This window comes from Geospiza fortis, unplaced genomic scaffold, assembly GCF_000277835.1.
Source record: "Geospiza fortis unplaced genomic scaffold, GeoFor_1.0 scaffold215, whole genome shotgun sequence".
In the NCBI taxonomy this organism is placed as follows: domain Eukaryota; kingdom Metazoa; phylum Chordata; class Aves; order Passeriformes; family Thraupidae; genus Geospiza; species Geospiza fortis.
Window position 1 is genome coordinate 10,859 of NW_005054573.1, and position 13,233 is coordinate 24,091.

Here is a 13,233-nt window from a genome sequence, read left to right on the forward strand (position 1 = left end):
ACGTGTATTGCTAAGGGGAGGCACTGGCTCAGGCTCTCCCTCATCTCCTCTGTATATAGATATGTATATAATATATATAAACACACACCTACTGCTGATAATTCATCATTGCTCCTCTTTCTCCTTCTCCAGCCAAGGAAACATATTTCTTTCAGGGCCTGAAGATAACAAGGATCAAGTCCAATGAAGCACCTGGAGCAATATACTCAAGGTCCCCTGAAGGCTCCAGTTATCCATTTCACAATAAATATTTTACAGTGAACACTGCAGTGAAGCTTTCATTTGGCAAAGATAAAAAACAAGCTTTGAAGCTAAGGCTGTGTGTGTTTTATGCTGTTGGACAGGCTCACATTACCAGGTGACTGAAAGAGCCACTCACCAGTTAACAATAAGTTGGGAATAAGTAATTTCAGAGGAAAATTAAAGGTCATTGATGTTCTTTAGTCTCTATACACTTGGTAGGAGGCAAGAACAGATCCTAGGCTTCTACTCCCACATTGAAATGAGAGTTTAACCACAGACTTTAAATACAGTAGAGCAGGACACGGGAAAACACTTTGTGCTCCTGCTGCCCCAAGAGCAAAGGCAGGTCATGGACTGTAAATTTCAATTTTTTTTCAGCTCTGAAGTGGGCATCACAACACTTCCCTCCCTCTCTCATATGGGGAGGAATATGAGAATATTGAGAATATGAGGGGGAATATGTTCAGGCTTGATCCTCACAGCCCTTCCTGCTGTCCCAGAGAGCTCCCAGATCTCTGTGCAGCCATTGCAGTGAAGTTGCATTTGTTCTCATCTCCAAGAGTGTCACAGAGCACTTGGATTCACAGGGATGTGCCCAGTGATTGCACATTGCTCAGACAGCTCAGGAATGAGGCTGAGCACTCACTCTGGAGTGCAATGGAAACAATTGCATGGCACCATTTCAGAGATGGGAACAGGACTGCTGAGACAGCACTGGCTACACAAGGATTGAGAGGGAGAACCTTCCCCCACATTTTACTTGTCCTGCTATTTTCAACTGTGAACCTTCTCAGACACCCTCAACTAAGAGCTAAAATGAAGATCCTGTCACTCACAGTCCAGTTTAGGACAAGGACATTGCTTTGGCCAAATTTGCACTCTTCACCCACTGCAGGATTGCACTGTGCAGCCCCATAGCAAAAGCAAAACTCCAAAATACCACTGTTCCTCAACACAGGGAGCAAGTTTCCAATAGGGAAGCTGTTTTCATCTATTTCCAGTCAAAACCTTGCACAGCACAGGACTTATTCCAACCCTTACCAGTGCAGAACCCCCCAGACAAGCAGAAGTTGTGTTGTGAAACCAACTGCACTGAGCAATATAAATAATCCATTCACAGAGCTGTGTGCCGTGTGTTCCAAAAGCCTTTTGATGTGCCAGCAGAAGTAGGATTTTGACCCTTCATTAAGGAAGAAAAACAAAAAAAAAAAGGACTTAATTTTCAGAAAAACAGTTGAAAGCTGCACAGCTGCAAGTGTAGCCAAGCGTGTCTTGTTCACTGAGGGGCATCCCAGACTTTGATTTGCATCTAAGGCTTTAAAACCACTTTGAAGTCAGGAGAAAAACAACCAACCAAACCCCCAAAAAAACCCCCATCAAATATCTTCTCATGCTCCAAGCTCAGCCTTCGCATCTAAATCCATCCAAGTTAGAAAATCCAAATCCTTTAATTTTTACTCCTTAATAAGGGCTGTTTTCTTGGGGAAAAATACAAGGGGAAAAGGAAAAATCAAAGAACATTCCCACCCATCACTTAAGGGGAGTTGTCTTGCAAGGAGCAAAGCCTGTCTAAGGCTCCATGAGGGATAGCAGCCCAGTGGATCCTGGATCCCTGCTCCAAGGACTATCCCCCCCATTTGGACTCTGGCCGGGTCTCTGCACAGCTGTGTCTCTGCATCCAGCCTGGGAGTGGGGTGGTGCAGCTGCTCTGTGCTCCCTCTCTCCCCAGGACAGCTGCAAAGTGTTTTGCATTTTTGTGTTCATGGACAAATACAGCCTGCTAAGAGGAAGGCAAACAGGGCAAAGCCCCGCACTTCACACTTGGAGCAGAAAAGTGCCAGTCCTGGGGTGAGCCAGGGGCAGCAGCACCACCCCAGGTCCTTCCTCACCCCCAAAACAGGGCTGGCTAATGAGGTTTCAAACACAGGTTGAATCAGATCCTGCAGACATTCCAGTTGTTTATTTTAAACTGAGTAAAAGGCAAGCTGTCAGCTTCCAGTAAACACTCCCTTGTAAGGTGCTGACTGGGATCCATCTCTGAGTCTGCTCTGGAGCCCAGCACAGGCTGAGGCTGCAGCATCAGGGCTTTGCACTGAAGCAGCTCCTGCAACTCAAACCAACCTCTGTGGCTCAAGCTCTTCATCTTTAGGTTTACCAGAGCAGCTCTGCTGCAGAAATACAATCTTACCTGGTCAGGAAAGATTTCAACAGCTCCCATTCCTCCCTTTCACAGCACTGGGGTTGTGCAGAACATTAAGCACATGAAGGCATTTAATCTATGAAGCAATTTTAGCTCAAAGATTTATTGGATTCCTTATAAAACAGTAAAAAGAACCAGATCCACTGGGACAAGCTTCCCAATTCAAGACATTTAAATACATATTGCAAACCAATTCTTTTGAGCATTGTGCATATAAAAGTGTCACAGTTCAGGTACTACAGAATAGAGCTTTTTTTCCTTTCTTTTTCTATTAAAAAACCAGACAATATTTTCATTTCAGTCTCTAGCCCTGACAAAAGAAAAAAAAAAAGTCACACCCAGTTGTCCAGCCAGGGAAAATCCATCCCTGTATCCCCAACCTCAACGTGCCTGCGTGTGGGGCAGAGAGGTAAAGCAGATACTGCTCAAGCCTGTTCAGGATGCACAGACAGCACCCACAATTGCAGGATAGCTCTAAGATGAGGCAGGCAAAAGGATCTCTGCAGATCCACAAGGGTCACCCAGTATTCCCCACCCTGCCCTTCCTTGGCCAGCTCAAGGATCACAGTGCTGCTCCTTCCTCCACCTCCGCTGTCCTCTGCTGTCAGATGACCACTTGGTAGCTGGGCTGCTTCATCTTCTGGTTGGTTCCCCAGAGCCCTGGAATATCCTGGTCGCTTTCAGACTGATCAAAATCCATGTCTGGAGACAGCAACACCTGGAAAGGAGAACAGACAGATGCTGATGGAGTCAAAGGTCTCAGAGCTTCTCAATTCTGCTTGCTGAACGAGTCAGACATTCCTACAGAGGGATCTGCTGCCAGATCCAATCCTCTCTGGTGTGGTGGTGTTTGCAGGGGTCCCAGGATGAGGGAAGAGACGAGAATGTTGACTCCATGTTTCAGAAGGCTTGATTTATTATTTTATGATATATATTACATTAAAACTATACTAAAAGAATAGAAGAAAGGATTTCATCAGAAGGCTGGCTAAGAATAGAAAAGAATGATCAAAAAGGCCTGGAGACTGACCAAGACAGTCCAGACAGCTGGACTGTGACTGGCCATTAATAAAAAACAACCACATGACACCAATCACAGATGCACCTGTTGCATTCCACAGCAGCAGATAACCATTGTTTCCATTTTGTTCCTGAGGCCTCTCAGCTTCTCAGGAGAAAAAATCCTAAGGAAAGGATTTTTCAGAAAATATCATGGCTGCACTCTGGCAGATAGGTAAGGCCTCAAGGTCATCTAGACCATCTCTCCAACAACAGCCAAAGAGATTTGGGCACAGAAATCACAACAATCTGGTGTCCCAGCCCCTTCCTTGAGAGCAGAACAGGCAGCTGAAGGCTCTGATCCCCATGGGACAGAACTCACACATGGATGTCCAGGCCTGGCTGAAGCTTCAGTGGAGAAGCACAAAAACGAGGCCACGTATTTTGGGAACAACTGTACCTCATGTAGACCTTTCCCCAGGCCCCCAGCTGCTTGTCACCTCCACAGCTCAGGCAGAAGGGCAAGCAGGGCTGCAGGCTCAGCCTCAGCCATGGAGCCAGCTCAGGAGGGGTGTCCTAGCCTGGCAGCACCTCATTTCCACCTGGCACAGCAGCTCCTGGCTCAGGCTGAGCTGTGGGAGCCAAAGCACAGCACTCACACCTCTCACTGGTGTTTGAGGCAAAAAACCACTTTTTTTTTCTTGCTGGAGGATCCAAAGGAACCCCTACACCCTCAGCATTTAACTCCACACCTGAGGCTACCATGGGCTGCTCTGAACTGGCTGCCACCAGCCTGGAGCACTTCCAAGATGCAGATGGAGCCACATGTGGGCAGCCACATCCTCTGGAAGAGGAAAAAGGCTGGATTTGATCAAGGAGATGGCTGGCATCCCAGCCAGCCAGCAGTGTGCATGGATAGTATTCATGGCTGGACAGGTTAGAACCATTGAATCCTCAAGGTTGGAAAAGACCTCCAGGCTGAGTCCCACCATTAACTCAGCACTGCCAGGCTCACCAGTAAACCTAAATGTCCCTCAGCACCACATCTACAAGCTTCTTCAAAAATTCTAGGGGTGGTGATTCCACCATTTCTCTGGGCAGCCTGTGCCAGTGCCTGACCACCCTTTCAGTAAAGAATTTTTCCTTCATATCCAATCTAAACCTCATCTGGTGCAACTTGGGGCCGTTCCCTTTTGTTCTTGTTACCTGGGAGAAGAGACCTGGCTACAACCTCCTTTCAGGGAGCTGCAGAGAGGAACAAGGTCACCCCTGAGCCTCATTTTCTCCTGCATACCAGTTCCCTCAGCTGCTCCTCATCAGACCAGGCTGTTTGCTGAGCCCCATCCCACCCCCATCTCCTCAAACAGCCACATTTGAGCAAGAGAAGCGGCACTGGCACCATGAAATCTCCCTGTGCCTGACGCAGCGGCTTTCCAGCTCCAAGACCCAAGTCAAGGGATGGACTTTCATGGACTTCCAGCCCAGTGCTCACACACAGATCATTCCCAACAGAGCTCAGGATCCCCTGGACAAAACCAGGAGCAGGGGGAATCACTCCTATCTGCATCTCCACACACAGCTGTGATTTAACATGCCCTCCACTTGTCAGCACTCAGGCAGCACCACAGGGCCAGTCACCACAGCAACAAAACCACCAAACAGGAAAAACACAACTCCAGTGAGTCAGTGACTTCAAAGCAGCAGCAGAGCCGCAGGGGAAGATTTCCTGCTCCCCACCCTCACACACACCCCAGCTCCTCCATCCTCCTCCTCCTCACAGTCAGACACCCAAAGGACAGCAGCAGAGCGGATTAACCTCTCTTCTTGTCCCTCTCATTGGTCTCAAGGAATTTCCTTTTGGTTCAAGACAGACACTGGCAAATTTCCATCTCTCTCACGTGAAGATTTCCTCTGTTTATCACATGAATATTGTGATGCTGCTGGAGCTGAAGAAATGTGTGTGTAATCACTCACTCACAGGCAGCATTGTGAACTCACTGAGCTCTGACAGGCTGGCTGTGGGGCCTGCCGGAGCTGAGCTGGTTATTTCAGCTGAAAACTCAAATCCCCTTGCAGCCAAACAGTGATCTGTGCATCCAGACCCATCCAGGCTGCCACCTGCCCACCACACACTGCACAGAATTCACAGAATGACGACACCTTCAAGACCATCAAGTCCAACCCATGCCCCAAAAGCTCACTTGCAGGAAGCTACACCAGCAACCTCTCCACAATTCCCCAGGAAGCAGCACCATGAGAGAGCACCTCATTGCCAAGACATCCACAGGACACAGCCTCAGATACCATCTGCAAGCCCAACTCCAATTTGGGAGTTTTGAGAACAGCTTGGACAAGGCTCTTTTTCCGCAGGTGCCTCCAGGTCAGGGTCACAGAGGGTTGGTGGCACAGCTGGGACATGGTTTCCCATCCTGGGACAATGTGCTGCTGTCTCACTCAGCAGTCCTCAAACACCTCACATTCCACAGAGGGATTTGCCACCAGTCAGGAGGGCTGTGAGGTGGGACAGTTTCCTTCCAGAAGCACCTCCATGTCCACCTCCATTTATCTTCCTGGCACTTGAGTTCACCACGAGTTTGAGCTAATTAAAAATCAAAAAAAAATCAAAAATAAAATTGTTTCTCAGCAAATCCAACTTGCTCTTGGACTTTCTAAGTGTTTCAATATAAGTAAGCAGCACTGTATTGGTGTCTATCAGCATCTTCATCTAGTGAGTGCCAAAATACAGAGTTTATCTGCCAAAATACAGAGTTCCTTAAAAAGGGAATTAGGGCAGGTGCTGAACTCCACCCTGACCAAAGGCAGGCCCTCATGCAGTATATTAACTTTCCTTCCAGCCTCTGATTTCACCTTAATTTTTCTCACAAGTACCACTGTTAGTGGACTTTTGCTTTAAGGGTTGTCTCTAAAAATGTAAGCCTTCAGGAAAGGAACAGAAACTCATCCACCTCCCTGGGGGAAAAAAAAAAAAACAACTGAAAAAAGATTTAATAAAACATTATTAAAACTGACTTGTTTTCCTGAGTGGAGGAAACAAAGAAATCACTGATAAGATCTGAAGTTCATGGGAGTTACAAGGGCAAGGGAAAAGAGCCTTGGGTCAAGGGCAGGACACATACAAAGCAAAAATAAGGGCCTTGCAGATGAATTAATTTCCCCAGGCTGAACAGCACTGGATGCAAACTGGCATTCAAGAGATCCTTTTCTATCCCACAATAGGGGAAAAAAAAATTACTCCATGAACATTTACAAGGCAGGGCAGGGGAATGAAACAACACAAAGCTTAAGACTGATGTGGAAGGAAAAAAGGATGAAATTCTTCCAACCATAAGAGGGAGTTTATCCCATTCAGTGTAAAAGAAGTAATAAAAGCTCATCTTCTGGTTCACCAAAGGATGAGCCAGTGCCTGTGCCTGAGACCACCCTTTCAGTAAATAAATTTTCTTTAATATCCAGTCTAAACCTCCTCTGGTGCAACTTCAGGCCGTTCCCTTTGGTTCTGTTCTTGTTACCTGGGAGAAGAGACTGATCCCCACCTGGCTACAACCTCCTCCAGGAGGCCACAATCCCCCTCCAGGATTGCTGCTGCTGGGTTTCTTCTGGCTGCTCCACCAAGCCAAGCACAGAGCTGAGCTTTCCTGCTGCCCCTGGGGAAAGCAGAGAGCGTGGGCTTCTAACAGGTTAACTCCAGCCCGCTCTTTCCATCTCTGCCCCTCCTTCTCCAAACACAAACTGCTGGTTCATGTGACAATAATGACACTGCCTTGGTGAGACAGGCAGAGGTTTGAAACTGAAGCCAGCAGTGAGCTGGGAGCTGGTGGCACCTGCAGCGAGACAGCCCCGATGAACCCTGATAAACCTGGGGGACACATCAGCTCTGCTCAGCCCCCCCTTCCTCCTCCACTGGGCTGAAATTCCCCTACTTGAACAGGTGATTTAGCAGCAACAAGCCCAGCAAATGCTCATTTTCTGCTTCTGAGCCTAAATTCCTGTCAAGCCAGCTGTAGGGCTCAGCCAGTCAAACATGATCTGCCGTTCACAGCTTAAGAGGATGACACCTGAAGCAGGAGCTTAAGGCTATTCCTCAAGGCCCAGTGCCAAGAAAGAGTTGGAAAACAGGTCACCCACTTCTGTATTTCTTCATAAACTTCCTTCTCTGCCCAAAATATTTGTTGGCCAGAGGCACAGGAACATGCCTGAGCATGAAGGAGGCAATCCCTACAGACTGCTCCAAGGAGAAACCAGTCCCTTGGTATTGCAGTGATGGATCAGAGGTTTCAGGATGAACAGATGACCTGCACATTGTTGAATTCTTGCTGAAGTCCTCAGAGAAAAGCAGTCAGGTCCTTGGAAGGTGAGGGAAACCTTTGACAGAAAGTGGCAGATCATGGGAATTGTTTCCACTGCTTGAGATCTCCTGCCTGTTGACCTGCCAGAAGAGGATTTCTTAGCACCTGGAAATTAGCAGGTATTGTTCCTTCCAGTTATCCATTTCACAATAAATATTTTACAGTGAACACTGCAGTGAAGCTTTCATTTGGCAAAGGTAAAAAACAAGCTTTGAAGCTAAGGCTGTGTGTGTTTTATGCTGCTGGACAGGCTCACGTTACCAGATGACTGAAAGAGCCACTCACCAGTTAAATAAGTTGGGAATAAGTAATTTCAGTGGAAAACTAAAGGTCACTGATGTTCTTTAGTCTCTATACACTTGGTAGGAGGCAAGAACAGACCCTAGGCTTCTACTCCCACATTGAAATGAGAGTTTAACCACAGACTTTAAATACAGTAGAGCAGGACATGGGAAAACAGTTTGTGCTCCTGCTGCCCCAATAGCAAAGGCAGGTCATGGACTGTAAATTTCAATTTTTTTTCAGCTCTGAAGTGGGCATCACAACACTTCCCTCCCTCTCTCATATGGGGAGGAATATGAGAATATTGAGAATATGAGGGGGAATATGTTCAGGCTTGATCCTCACAGCCCCTCATGTTGTCCCAGAGAGCTCCCAGACACTTGCAGTGTTCCAGTGGAGAGCACAAGAGCTGAGTTACTCCTTATGAAAGAACTCTCAGAGAGAAAGAGCTATTTCTGTTTTTCTGTTCATCCTGAATTCTGGCATAGGAGCTCCTCCAGGAGCCAGGCTGGGATTGCCAGAAATTATCATACCTTGGTAAGTCTCACCAGTGAGCTGCAGGATATCAGCAGCTGTGCACAGAACACACTGAAACCAGGCCTGGGTGCCAGGAGAAGGAAGAGAATTCCTCCCAAGGACTCAGAGTGTGGACTCTGCCCAAAGGTCAGTGAGAAGTAGACAACACCTACCCAACAAACCCCACATGATTAAGAAGCACAAAGTCTGCTGGAACTGCAGCATTTCCTCCCCCACCATAATTTTCAACTGTCAGGCACAGACTACACAAAACACAGCCTCTTCCAGCTAAGGGACAATAATCTGGTTGAAAAAATACCAAAAATACAAAATACCAAATGATGACAAAAATAGGATTCCCAGCTAAGCTTTGCCCTCTAAAAGGGATGCTAACAATTACAGAGAGGAAAGTAAGCTCTTCCCAGCCAAAATTAATTACAATTAAACATAGCAAAGCCCAGAGGGACAGTTTTAGCCTGCACACACAGATCAGTGCAGAAGGCAGCTCATCCCACCAAGGCATTGTCATCATCCAGGGCAGTATTTCAGCAACATTTCCTGGGCTGTCACACTGCTCATGGTTAGAGTGAGTTTGACTTTGCAAGGTGATCACCCACATCCATGAAACACCAGCCCAGGTCCAGGCAATGTGATGTTCTGTCACAGGGCTGTGGTGAAACACACAGACCACCGCACAAATTTGTATTTTGGTCTGAAACACAAGTCTGCATCCCTGGTCTTACCTGAGATTCCTCAGTCCTCCTGGCCCGAGGGGTTTCTGTGGATCCATTGATGTCTAGGGCATCCTTCTGCTTGTATTTCCTCATGATCAAGCTGTCCACAACCCAGAACATAATGGCCTTGGGGGGAAAGAAGTTACATCAACAGATGGCAGAGACCAAAATGCAGAGTCAATCAATCACAGATGTTTCTTCTCCTCTTGGGTTCTCCAGACATCCAGCCTTGATCAGCCTCACATCCAAACCAGCCCTGCATCAATTGTGTCCATGGGGATTGGATGAGTCCAATTCTTTAAGTCCCTTCTTACTCAAGTCCTATTGTTTCCAGATTAAATAAAAGCACAATAGGCTGAGTTTCCACCAGAACATAACCCCTGAACCAAGCTTCATCTGCCTGAACCAGTCCCTGGTCAGTTCTCTGAGGACCAGAATTCTCTTTCCAATGTGGAAATGCAGCCTGGGATGGTGGAGAGAGGCAGATCAATCCAACTTTGCCAGCGCTGCATCCATTGAAACGTGCATGGGATGAGCTGAAAGCTCAAAGCTCAACTCCCTGCTTGCCCAGGGAGAATCTGAGTCGTTAAACACCTTGTTCCCACTGCCCACCTTAGCAGCAGCTCAAGGATTACCCAGAATCAGGGGAACCAAGAAAGAGCTGAGCTTTCAAGAGGTTTTGTCAAACTAGTTTTGAGAAGAACAACAGTTCTGGGTAACCCTGAGCACCTCGTCTTGCTGTAATACAATCTTGACATCCAGCCAATGACTGGATTGTCAAGGTCACAAGCCATCCTATAGGACATTAAAGTGTTTTGCATGGGCATCCCCATGCTGTTGAGATGAGCTCTCACCTAAGGAGACCCAGCTTTACTCCAAGAGGTGAAGAGTCAGCCCCACAGCAGCTCAGAGAGAGGGAAGGAAACTGGGACCAGAGACTGTGGCAGTGACAGATTTGTGACTGACAGACCTCTTTGCACACCCCTGCACCCTGTCCCAGGCACTTTGAGGCTGCCCCCAGCCAGTCCCTGTGCACATTCCCATGAGGGTGCACTGAAATCTCCAAACCATCCACCCAGCACTTGCAGAGGCACCACTTACATTGACTATGAAAGGCACAACAAACATCACCAGGACGAGCTCCAGCTGAGGGTTTGGGATGTAACCCAGGAGGATCTGCTGAAGCTGCAGAGGAGAAAACATTTAGAACACTTTAGCATTATTTAGAACATTATTTAAAACACTTTAGCATTATTTCAGCAGCTCTGTTGCAAGATCTTTGATGAAAACTGCTTGTCTTCTTACATGAGCAGCCAGAGCTCTGCATCCTGTGCTTCAACCCAGCTCTTAAAAGATGACACAGGATATTCCCTTAGCCCAGCTGCCAAGCACATGATTTTGTACAGAAACAAGTCTTTCAGTGTAACTATCCATGACAACAGCTGGTGGGACTTCCCTTGGCTCCCTGGAGCTCATCTGCAGAACAAGGACACCAGCCACGAGCAGTAATCATGGAAAGGAGTCCAGCAGCTTCTCTGGATCTGGATTGGTGCTGCTGGAGAAGTTCACATCCAAGTGTGTGCACTGTGGGCTACTGGGTTTGAAGGGCAACCCTTGAAGAGATAAATGCTCCCAGATTGCTGGAGATAACTCCTCAGTCAAGTTACACACAGTGCCTGGCACCTCAGAGCCTGCTGGAAGAGGACTCCAAGCTGGAGTTACCCCTGACTCTCAGAATTTGGTTTTTACACCCATCACACCTACCTGCCAACAGGTAAGTGGCTAAACTGGCATACAGAAGTAGCTGAGCAGGAAAAGAACACACACTACTCATATAGCACTTCTCAAATTAATCTCTAATCCCCCAGTTTAAGCACAGGATCACAAAACACCATCATGGACTGACTTGACAGAATAACATAGAAATCCTCTGGCAGAACTGAAGGAGCTCAGCTGCCAGTCCAGCCCTTTTTAGCCTTCCAAGAATGGGAAAGAAAATTAAAACATTATTCCATTAGCTTTTGACTAGCATGAGAATGCACCAGAAGCCAAACCATTATGAAAGTCATGTTTCCCAAAATTTAAGTAATATCTAATGATTACAGAGTGATGTCAGTAAGTGTGAGGATTAAAGGCCTTCAATAATGGGAACCATGAATCAGGCAAAGCAAAAAGAAACCACAACGGCTACAGCTAGAAAAATACTGCTTACCTTTGTCCAACCAGGGATAAGCAGGACAAGGCTAATCACAGTCTTCTCAAAAACCATTATCAGCAAGTAGAGGATACACTGGCCAATCCAGGCAGCAGCTTGTGGAGGGTCACCTGGAAAAACAGAATATTAAATCTGGGACAGAGGACAGGAGGAGACAGAAAAGTTGCCTCATGCTTGATACTGACCCTCCTCTCTACAAGGACCAGTCAGTACCTGCACACTCTTCTATAAAATAAATGCAAATAAATAATTAAAAATATAAATTGCAATGTGCTCCCTGCCAAGCCTTACCCACACAGCTACCAGAAACAGTTTGAAAATTTCAAGTCACCATTTTCACTACAAGCAGCATAACTTGTCAGGCCTGAACAGAATTATTTCATTGTGCTGATGAAGTGAAGGGCTGGTTATGTGATACTGTCTGAGCAAGAGACAGGGGCTCCATCACCCCAGCTTTTAAAGCAATTCACTCAAAAAGAATCAATGCTAATTAAATATGAATGTTTCCAACGGGGCACTCACCAAGAAATAAGGAAAAGCATATTTGTATTGCTAACAACAATAATGGTTCTGTATCTATTACATGTGCTTGCTTCAGCCCTCTGCCAGCTGGGTATCACCTCCCCTGGCTCACCAGAATATCTCAGCTCTGCAAAACTGAGCTACTCTATCTGGCTCAGGAAAGCTGCAGCACTTCCTCTTACCACTTACAGACAAAGATAACCCCTGGCAGCACTTGTTCCCAGCATAATCTGCCTGGAATTTGGGATTCCATCCACGCAATGGAGCCTGTGCAGTTGGCACAGACAGATGCCAACACTTGATGTGGTCAGATGGCAGCAGGCTGAGAGATTTTTGACCACTTTTCAGCACAATTCTGAGATGTGGCAGGGGAAAACAACACCAGCAGTCTGCACAGGCATGCTAATCCAACACCAGTGAAAACCTCTGGCCACAAAAACCAGCAGCACATGCTGGGATTTGGTAAGAGCTGATGCCCAACCAGCTCTGTGGGGATCAGCTTCCCAGCAAGTGCAAAATGGGTTTTTAGGTATATTTGTCCTTATTCTGGCATTTGTTAGCAGCATACCAAAACACCTGCCTCGTTGCAAGGCTACAGCTACAAAGCAGAGGCATCCTGGTAGTGTCCAAGGCAGGATCCCCTCGTACCCAAATTCTTAATTGCTCAAGCCATGAGAAGGAAGCAAAGAGGAGGAGAGGGAAGGAGGGAAGCTGAGGGTGCAGGGGTGAGGAGAGCAAGCAGAGAGAGCCAAACCAGCAGGAACTGCACGGAGGGAAGGCAGGAACAGGGAGCCAGGAAGGTTATGTGGAAGCACACCCAGCAGAGCCTGTGGAGATTTTGGAGAGAGGAATCTCTGCTCTCTGGCAGGCAGCAGCTTAATGGGTGGTCTGGGAGGAGATGGGAGCAGTGTTGGAGGCAGCTGGCAGCACAGGCTGGTGTCAGAGAGGCTCTGATCCTCCCCAAAGCCTCTCCCAATAGATTGGGGTGCCTGGCTGCCTTTGGCACACACGCTGGGTCCAGTGAACCTTTCTACCCCATACCCCAAAACAAACCAATTCTCCCAGGAACCCCCACATTATCAGCACCCATCAGAGCTCTGAGTACAAACAAAACAGGAAAACAAACACATCTGTTGTATGCTTCCTGCATTTGAA

General features: G+C 47.2%; 1 protein-coding gene across 1 annotated transcript in view; it reads right to left on the reverse strand.

Moving 5' to 3' along the window:
- Positions 1 to 2,513: 2,513 nt before the first annotated feature.
- Positions 2,514 to 13,233, reverse strand: part of LOC102036781 (store-operated calcium entry regulator STIMATE-like) — a 19,587-nt gene continuing 8,867 nt past the window's right edge. The window contains exons 5-8 of the mRNA XM_014310702.2: positions 11,554 to 11,666; positions 10,443 to 10,526; positions 9,351 to 9,467; positions 2,514 to 3,161 (exon numbers count right to left, since the gene is read on the reverse strand). Coding sequence (XP_014166177.1) covers positions 3,048 to 3,161; positions 9,351 to 9,467; positions 10,443 to 10,526; positions 11,554 to 11,666 — 428 coding nt within the window. The 3' untranslated portion in view covers positions 2,514 to 3,047. The remainder of the gene's footprint in view (positions 3,162 to 9,350; positions 9,468 to 10,442; positions 10,527 to 11,553; positions 11,667 to 13,233) is intronic.